The sequence below is a fragment of the Hemicordylus capensis genome, chromosome 1 (assembly GCF_027244095.1).
Source record: "Hemicordylus capensis ecotype Gifberg chromosome 1, rHemCap1.1.pri, whole genome shotgun sequence".
Taxonomy (NCBI): domain Eukaryota; kingdom Metazoa; phylum Chordata; class Lepidosauria; order Squamata; family Cordylidae; genus Hemicordylus; species Hemicordylus capensis.
Genome location: NC_069657.1, coordinates 457,666,554 through 457,676,368, shown reverse-complemented (window position 1 = coordinate 457,676,368; position 9,815 = coordinate 457,666,554). Strand labels below are relative to the sequence as shown.

Here is a 9,815-nt window from a genome sequence, read left to right as displayed (position 1 = left end):
GCAGGACTCTCAGGCCGGACGGGGAGAGAGAGAGAGAGAAGCAATCCCAGCTGCAGCTGGGAAGCAGGAGTGCCCCCAGTGCGTTAGGATGAGCCACTACTGACAAGAGCTGAGGGCGGAGCACAGGTCAATGGTTACCTTCTGGAACTGACTGCCACAAGGTGTGGTGACGCTACTGGCTTAGACTGGTTCCTGGAAGGGGAGGAGAGCTCTAGCAATGGCAAGCCCACCAGGATGGGGACACAGAGGTCCCGTCTGCAGAGGCAGCAGGCCGTTCGGGATGCCAGCTGCCGGGGAGTCGGCCGAGAGCACACGGGGGCCTGCTGCCTGCCCTCACACCCTGCTGGGGGTCCCTTGGAGGGGCTCTGGGGCTCCACTGGGGCAAGATGGACTCACAGAGCTCTTGTTGCGCATCCATGGAGAAGAGAGACCCGGGGCATGGGAATGGCCAGGCCGGCATCGTCATCTCCCTGTCCAAGAAATCCGGACGCAGCAACCGAGGCCTCGTCCTTCGGGCGACTCTGGGAGTCCCGCCAGAGTCTCGTGCTGCTTCCTTGAGTGCCACACCACTCTGTGCTCTGCTCAGCTGCTGCGGGGCCCTTGCCAAAGGCTGCCAGTTGGGGTAACAGACCCACTTAGGGCCGCCTCTCCCTCACCTAAAGCCCCCCCCAGCCTTGTCTCCCTTTCACGCCCCCTTCCTTGTGTGAGGATTCCAGGTGCCGGGAGGGAGTTCGCCTGGGGCTTAAGAGCAGCTGGGGAAGGGGGCTTCTCTGCATGCAACACCCCTTGCAAGCTGGCATACTGGCTGGACCCCCGGGCAGGAACCAGCCCCTCCCTCCATGCATAAATCCCCTGCTAGCTGGGCAAGAGGCACCTTTCAACATGGTGATTCTTTTTATTGAGCAGGGGGAGAGCAACTGGCCCCATCCACCCCCAGCACAGCATCCCTCCAGTGAGTGACTGTTGCTGGTGTCTATCTTAGGTTTCGTTTTAGAATGTGAGCCCTTTGGGGACAGGGATCCATCTTATTTATGTATTATTTCTCTGTGTAAACCGCCCTGAGCCATTTTTGGAAGGGCGGTATAGAAATCTAAATACATAAATAAATAATAATAAAAATTGGACTAGCGGCAGAGAGGAGCCGGGGGCAGGGGCTTGGCCTCTCCACTTCTGTGCCTCTCCCCGTTTGGGGCTGTGGGGCTGCCCTCCGGGCTGGGGTCCTCTTCCTGGCCCATCCATGCAAATGGAGGCGGAGTGCAGGCCACGAGGGGCACACAGGCATCTCCTCTCACTGCGCCTCCCTGACACAGGGGCAGACTCTCATTCGCCCTGCCCTCCCTCCATCCCCAACCTGCAGCTCCTTCTGCTACTCACATGATGGTGCTCATTCAAGTGAGTGAAGGACAGAAGGGACTGCATCCATTTTGCAGGGGAGCCACGGGGCTTCCCTGCTGACTAGGCCAGGAGGACCCTTTCACACTACGTGATCCTCTTGCTTGTTGCAGGAGGGGAGCAACCGGCCCTGTTTAACCCCAGTGCAGCATTTTTCCAGGAGCTGTTGGTGGCATCTCCCTTGTGTTTCTTCTTGAACTGTAAGCCCTTTGAGGACAGGGAACCATCTGATTATTATTATTCTCTTCTATGTGAAGCTCTTTTAAATTTTGCTTTTTCTTAAAACTATAAATCTGCTCCAATAAAGCTGTAATTATGCAGCCTGCACACATTTGATCTAACTTGCCTTAATCTATATTGTCACTGCTGCTGCGGCTGCTAGTCCCGGGGAGGGGGAATGAATCATGCAGGCCTTGGAGTTTCCTGAGGTGGCTCAGATTGGAAGCAGCTTTTGAGAAGACAGGGCGCAGGCCATGGGAGATTTGCTAACTGGAACTTTGCTAACAGGTATAAAAGGAGCTTTGCGTGGAGTAAAGCAGGGGAGTTTGTGATGAGCCAAGTGGTCCCCCTTTATCACAAAGGAGACACCCAGCACCTGGGAAAAGTGAGTACTACCCCACTTTTGTAGTTTTCTTGGAGGAGAGAGATCAAACACTTTAATTAGTAGACAAATGCAGCTAAGACCTAGCTTTCAAGTAAACAAGCTCTATATATTCTAAATAGCCAATAAGACCAGTTATGAAGGTAGAAAGCCAGCAGATGATGGGGTGCTTCCCTGTGTATTGCACGGGATGTTGCATGTATGACTATCTGCCTGAGAGGCAGAAGCCATGGGTGTGTACCTGGTGCAAAGAGCTCCTGGCTCTCAGGTGGCTGACCTGGAGAAGCTCAGAGAGGTCTAGGGATGAGACCCTCAGGGATGTGACAGAAGCATCCCACTTCCAGGCTGCCAGCACCCTCCGCTGTCATGGAGAATGAAGGTCTTAGGGAAGTAATACATCAGTCTGAGGAAGAGGGGAATGCTCCCTTAGAAAGGACTCATCAGGATTTCGATCGTTAGGGGTATAGAGAGATGGGTTTGTGACCCGCATGTAGACTATGTGGTGACTTTCCTGCCTGGTGCAAAGGTTATGGACATCATGCAGCGTCTTGACAGGCTGTTATATAATGCTGGGGAGGAGTCAGCTGTCATGGTGCATGTTGGCACCAGTGATGTTGGGAAATGCAGTTGGGTGGTCCTGGAAGCCAAATTTAGGCTGCTAGGTAGCATAATGAAGTCCAGGACCCCCCAAAGTAATGTTCTCAGAAATGTTACCTGTTCCATGCTCAGGGCCAGCGAGAATGGAGTTGAGAGTCCATGGATGAGATGGTGGTACCAGGAGGAGGGGTTTAGATTTGATAGGCACTGGGATACAAGTTGGGACAATCAAAGCCTCTACAAAAGAGATGGGCTCCATTTCAACCAAGATGGAACCAGACTGCTGGTGCTTAAAATCAAAAAGGTCACAGAGCAGCTTTTAAAATGATGCCCAGGCGACAGGAACTGGGTGGGATCTGGTTCAGCAAGCAAAATCCCCCAAGGTGTGAGGGTGCAAACATTTCAAATAAACCAGAAGGGGACAGAGTAGAAAGAGGAGTAGAACAGCTAGGAACACAAGAAAACTGGTCAAAAAGGTCAAATGACAGTAAGGGAGATAGCACACGCCGACTCCAGGTAAGAGACTCTGTGGATAAGTTTCTATATGCCAATGCCAGAAGCCTCCAAGCCAGGATGGGCGAGCTGGAGTGCTTGGTTGCTAATTAAAACACAGATATATTGGGCATAACAGAAACCTGGTGGGACAGTGAGAACCAGTGGGACACTGTTATTCCTGGATATAAACTCTACAGAGACGACAGGGAGGGGCAGATTGTGGGTGGAGTAGTATTGTAAATTAAAGAAGGGATAGAATCCAACAAGCTAGAAAACCTAGGAGGACCGGAGCCCTCCACAGAATCATTATGGGTGACAATACAAGTACTGGAAGGAAATGTGTTACTAGGGACATGATATTGCCCTTTAGATAAAAATGCCAATAGTGACCTGAAGTTGGAGAAGCAAATCAGAGAGATGTCAGAGAGAGACAGAGCAGTAATAACGGGTGACTTCAATAATCCTCACAGAGACTGGGAAAGTTCACGTGTGGGAATTGACAGAGGAGCCAAATTACGAGACATGCTAAATGACTGTGCCTTAGAACAGTTGGACCCAAAACCAACCAGAGAGGAGGCAACCTTGGACTGAGTTCTGAGTGGTGCCCAGGACTTGGTGTGAGATGTCAGAGCTGTAGAACCACTGGGGAACAGCAGCCATAGTGGGATCCAACTCAGGTTATATGCAAGTGGCGTATTGCCAAGGGAGTCCAACATGGATACGTTGCACTTCAGAAGAGGAACCTTCTGAAAAATGAGGGGACTGGTAAAAGGGAGATGAAGGGGAAAGTCAGGAGGGTCTAATCACTCCAGAAAGCAGGGAACCTATTTAAAACCACAATAATAGAAGCTCAATTGGAATGTATACCAAGGAGGAGGAGGAAAGGTACCACCAAGTTCAGGACGCCGCCAGCATAGCTAACAGGTAGAGTCAGGGAAGCTATAAAAGGGAAGGAGATTTCCTTCAGAAAATGGAAGTCCTGCCCAAATGAAGAGAACAGGAAGGAACATAATGACCAGGTAAAGAGGTTTTTGTTCACTCGGGCCTTTTAAATTTTGATTTTTAAAACTGACTTTTAAAAACTGACTTTAAAAAAAGGTTTTAGAATTATATTGGGGTGTGTGTGTAGTGTATATGTTTTTACTTGATGTTTTAATGCTGTGTTGTGAGCCACCAGAGAACAATTTGTTATGGGGTGGCTAACAAATAAAGTTTATTATTGTCGTTGTTGTTGTTATCAGACAATAAGGGATGCAAAGAGAGGGTTTGAGGAGCATATAGCTTGAAGTGCCAAGGGTAGAAAACCTGCCAGGGAGGCGGTTGGACTCTTAGATGATGAGGGTGTGAAAGGGATTATTATAGGAGGATAAGGAGACTGCAGAGAAGCGGAATGAGTTCTTTGCATCTGTTGTCATGGCGGAGGATACTGACCATATAATCCCTCTGGAACTGAGGTTCTCGGATGCTGGAAAACTGGGCCAATTTGAGGTGACAAAGGAAGATGTTCTAAACCAGGGCAGCTCAGCTTTGGCCCTCCTGCAGATGTCAGCCTACAGTTCCCATAATCCCTGTCTTTTGGCCACTGTGGCTGGGGATTATGGGAGTTCTAGTTCAAAAACCGCTGGGGGGGCCTAAGTTGACCAATCCTGTTCTAAATTGTCTTGAAAAACTAAACATTAACAAATCGCCAGGGCCAGCTGGCATCTACCCAAGAGTTCTGAAGGAACTCAAATGTGAAATTGCTGATCTACTTGTCCCTACCATCAGGCTTTGTACCAGAGGACTAGAAAGTAGCTAATGAAACTCCAGTTTTCAAAAAGGGATCCAGGGGGGATCTAGGAAACTACAGGCTGGTTAGCTTAACTTCTGTGCTGGGTAAGTGGATGGAAAACATACTTAAGGACAAAATAGTTAAAACACATAGAGCAGGCCTTTACTGAAGGAAAACCAACCAGCAAGGCTCCTGCAAGGGCAAGTCCAGCCTCACTAAAGAGTGTCAACAGGCATGTGGATAAAGGTGATACCTGGACTTTCAAAAAGCTTTCAACAAAGTTCCACAAGATGCTTGAAAAAATTTAGTCGTCATGGGATAAGGGGACAGGTTAATGTGTGGATCGGTAACTGGAAACAGAGGGTAGGAATAAATGGACAATTTTCACAATGGAGGTAGGTAGGAATTGGGGTCCCCCAGGGATCGGTACTGGAACCAGTGATCTTAACTTGTTCATAAATGATCTAGAAGTTGGGGTGAGCAGCAAAGTGGACAGATTTGCAGATGACACTAAACTAGTGAAATGCACAACAGAATGTGAGCAGCTCCAAAAGGATATCTCCAAAATGGGTGAGTAGTCGATAAAATGGCAAATGCAGTTCAATGTAAGAAAGTGAAAAGAGATGCATACTGGGGCAAACATCCCCGATTTCACATATACACTGATGGGGTCTGACCAGGACTAACCAGGAGATCTTGGGGTCCCATAATGGCCACCAGCTTGGATGGCTTAAAAGGGGGCTTAGACAAGGAGGAGGAGAGGAGAGTTGATCACTGGATGACTTGTCCCCTTAGCTAAGCAGGGTCCACCCTGGTTGCATATGAATGGGAGACTACATGTGAGCACTGTAAGATCTTCCCCTGAGGGGATGGAACTGCTCTGAGAGCAGAAGGTTCCAAGTTCTCTCCCTGGCAGCATCTCTAAGAGAGGGCTGAGAGAGACTCCTGCCTGCAACCTTGGAGATGCTGCTGCCAGTCTGTGTAGACAATACTGAGCGAGATTGACCAAGGGTCTGACTCAGTATATGGCAACTTCCTATGTTCCTATGACAAATTCATGGAGAACTGGTCTATCAGTGGCAGGGGAGCCACAGCAGGAGAGAGGGCAGGCCCCTTTCAGCTCTTGCCTGTGGGCTTCCCAGAGGCACTTGGTGGGCCACTGCGTGAAACAGGATGCTGGACTAGATAGGCCTCTTTGGGCCTGATCCAGCAGGGCTGTTCTTGTGTTCTTACAGGGTGCTCAGGCTTTGGAGATTGAACCAGGTATAGTGATGCACACACTTCAAGTCTGACTCTGCAGTCTTAATGGCCGGGAACCTGGCTTCAAGGGAGCAGGAGAGAAAGACTGCGATTCTCAGAGAGGGCTGAATTCTGCCTCTCAGAGAGAATTCCACACTTGTGGGACACAGCGGAAGAAGCCACACTCCTGACTACGAACGGGGTCAAGTTTCCAGTGAATGAAGAGCTGGGGAGGTGAGGAGGAAGAAGCAGAAGCGGCATTAGCCAAGGAGGAGGGTGGGCCAGCCCAGGCCCCTGCCTGCTGCCTGCCCCCAGGCATGATGGGCTCTGTCCCACCCGGGCCTGCCACACTGCCCACCTGCCCCTGAGCCAGCTTAGTGCTGCCCGGAGGGGCGTGGGCTTCCCGGGCCCCTGCTCCCCAAGGGCCGAGCCTGGCCACTGCTGGCCCCTCGCTCCCACTGGCAGGCAGCAGCCTCCGGTTTGTGCGCCCGGGAACGGTCAGGGGAAGAGGCCCCGGGCGGCCCCACCAGCAGAGGCGAGTGTGTGTGGGCGTGCACACGTGGGGCGGGGCAGGGCTGCACTGCTGGCTGGAGGGGAGAGGGGCCGGGGGGGGGCGCCTTGGAGAGGCAAGACCAGCCGGGCCCTAGTTCTGCAAGGCCATGAGCATGGAGTACAAACCAATGGAGTTCGCGCAAGAGACTGAAAAAAATAATCATTTTTAAGACCAAACAATGCAACATATGTACAGGATTCCGTAAGTGCAAACCCTTCTCCCAAAGTTCCAGCTGGCCGGCCAAGGTGCGCCTGCTCTTGAGGAAACGAGGCGGGCGCTGTGGGTCGGGGGAGAGAGGGGAAGCCTCCAGTGCAGCCGCCGCTGCTTCCAGGGGGACGGCTCTCCCGGTCTGCCCGCAGAGCTACCGCACCACCAGGCAGGAGACGCAGAGCCGGGAGGGGCCGATGCAGTCGTCGTGGCAGAAGGCCCCGCAGCCCTTGCACACAATCATGGCTTTCAAGCGGCAGTAGCACTTGGAGGGCAGGTCCTCCAGGCTGCCCTCTTGGGAAAAGGCCTGGCCCGGGAGGGGCTGCCGGTGGCTGCCTGTGCTGCCCGGCGGCCCGGCAGGGATGGCCGTCACGGTCACCGAGAAGGACACCACGTCCCCCATGCCACTGGGGTCCGACAGCCCCGACAGGAGCGCCTCTTGCTGCATCTCCGGGGAGGTGGAGACGTTGATGGTGCCGCTGTAGCCGGGCCCCAGGAGCTGGGTCGTGGCCGGGCTCCCAAAGAGCCGCGAAGGGTGCAAGGGAGACAGGAGCCGAGGGGGGAGGGAGTCCGCCGGGCTGCCGGTGGGGAGCTCCACGCTGTGAGGCCACGTCCCTCGGCCCCTCGCCACCTGGGCCACTTTCTCCTGGGCTGCCTGAAGGAAGTCCTTGGCTGTGGGGCTTCTGAGGAGGTCTTGGCTTGCTGAGGAGGGGCGGCTGCCCCCTGCCTGCTCCAGCTTCGCAGCACGCGCGGCCCCTGCCTCGGGAGTCAAGGGTGGCGGCGTCTCCTCCTCCTCCAGCGGGATGCACCCCTCTCCGTCTTCGGAGCCCTCCTCCCCGCTGCTGCCGCTGCCCCCAGGCGCCTCCTCCCGCCCCTCCAACGCCATCCTGGGCCCGTCGGGGCACATCCGGCTCTCTGGGGGCACGGCCAGGTTCCTGCGGAGGCTGTCGGAGCCGCGCCCGTAAGTGGAGACATTCAGGAGGTAATGGCCAGACATGGCCGGCTTGGAGGTCCTTCTCCCCGTGAAGCCCAGCATGAAGCTCTGGCTGGTGGAGCAGCTCTCGAGCAGGAGGCCTGGGGGAGGGAGAGGCTGCAGGGCAGGGGGCAGGCTCTGCCTGGGCCCCCTCGGCATGAGGGGGGGCAGGAGGGGCTCCGGGGCACCTTTGCCCACCGCCTGACGGCCCCACAAGTCCTGCCCCAGGAAGGGAGAAGGGGGTGGAGGCAGCTGCTGCCTGCCCTGGCTGGAGCAGGGCTTCTCCCCCAATGAAGGCTGCTTCCCGCTGGCCTCCCTGGGAGGGCCAGGCCTGGCGGGGGCTGATGGCTCTTTGCCGTCTGCGGCCTGCAGCGGGACGCTCTTCACCTCCACCCTGGTGAGGGGCCGGGGCAGGATCTGCTCCAGCGGGACCTCTTTGCCTTGCAGCAGCTGAGAAACCAGGGGGTTGTTGGCAGGGATGCTGGCGCTCATCTTGGGGGGGAATGTGCTTCTGCTGCTGCTCCCTGAGGAGACGGCAGGGGCTTGAAGGCCGCAGGCGACAGACCCGGCTGGCAGCGGAGAGAGGCGGGGAGGAGCGGGGGCCCGGCGGGGCGAGGAGGGGGCGGCAGGGGTGGCCTCCCGGCAGTCTGTCCGGGGCTCGGGCTGACCGGCGGCTCTGGAGGCCTGGCTGGAAGTGGGAGGGGCTCCTCCAAGCCCACCCCCCCGGCCTGGAAGGAGAGCCTTGGCCCCCTGGGCAGCAGAGGCAGCCACGGGGCGGGGGGCCGCAGGGCAGGGGCCTAGCGGGGAGGCCGGCTGTAGCTGTGCTCGAGCAGGACCGCTGGGCACCCCCGGCTCCGCTGCTGGGGCCCGGGCGCCTGGGCAGGGGGGCCAGGGCCTCGGGGGGGCGGCCCGGAGGCCAGGGCCTGCCAGGTCCAGCGCAGCTCCATGAGGCCGGGTCCCTGGCGCTGGGCCGCTCTTCTCCTCTCCTCTCCCCCCGCCGGGGCCGGGGCCGGGGATGGCTCCCGCAATGGAGGCAGCAGTAGCAGCGCTGGAGGCGGCAGCAGCTTCGGCGGCGGCGGCGGCTGCCCGCTGGGCCCTGGCCATCTGGGCCCTGGCCTTGATGTCGGCCAGCGTCCTGGCCCCCGTCCTCCGGGGACTGGTGACGGTGCCTGGGAAGGTGGGCCTGGGAGAGACCTGGCTGGCAGGAAAGGGCGCTGGAGGAGAGCCATGGATCCTGGAGACGGGGATCTGGAAGAGAGGCGGAGAAGCACCTCTGTGACCACGAGGGATGGAGGCAACCCTCGGCAGGCAACGTGGCCCGTGGCCCCTGCCCCCCCCAACACTCCCCCTCCCCCCAATTCCCACCCAGCAGGTCCTTCGGGCCACAGGCTTTCTCAGCCTGAACCAGGCCAGGGTCGCCTTGCCCACTGCAAAATCTTCCGGGTCTTTCCTAGCGGCTTTGTCACTCTGCCCGGCGGGCACCCTGAACGTGCAAGCTGGGAAGAGGGCAGAGATGCCCACAGAACCCCACACATCTCTGTGCCGCCCCCCCCGCCCCCCCGGATAGGCAGGAGCCTGCACGGACCGTCGTGCCTCTCCCGAAGCATCTGAAGACAGCACCCGCCTTGTGCAGATCCCCTGAAAGAGGGGCATGATGGGCATCTCCTCAGCCGTCCCTACTTGAGGCTTCGAGATGGGAGGAGCAAGGGTCACCCTGAAGGCAGCTGGGACCAGGAGTGGCTCGTGGCCACCGGAGGCACAGCTGCCTCTGCCTCCCGGAGCTCTCCGGCCCCGCCCTGGGCGTTCATGAGCGCTGCGCTGCCTGCAGGCCGACCGTGTCTCAGGTCGAGCGGCACAGAGGTGGCCATTCATGGCGGGGCGGGATGGGAGAGAGGAGCCAATGGAGCTCCGGGAAGCAGAGGCCGCGGCGCCTCCTTTGGCACCCGCTGCTGGCTGCCTCGCTGGGAGGAGCCGCCACTCCCGGCCA

The 9,815-nt window shown here is 56.9% G+C and overlaps 1 protein-coding gene across 2 annotated transcripts in view; it reads right to left on the bottom strand.

Annotated features, from left to right (window-relative positions):
• Positions 1-6,795: 6,795 nt before the first annotated feature.
• ASXL2 (ASXL transcriptional regulator 2) overlaps positions 6,796-9,815 on the bottom strand; it is a 51,293-nt gene continuing 48,273 nt past the window's right edge. For both annotated transcript variants that reach the window (XM_053250226.1, XM_053250235.1), the window contains one exon: positions 6,796-9,076. In XM_053250226.1, coding sequence (XP_053106201.1) covers positions 7,010-9,076 — 2,067 coding nt within the window. In that variant the 3' untranslated portion in view covers positions 6,796-7,009. The remainder of the gene's footprint in view (positions 9,077-9,815) is intronic.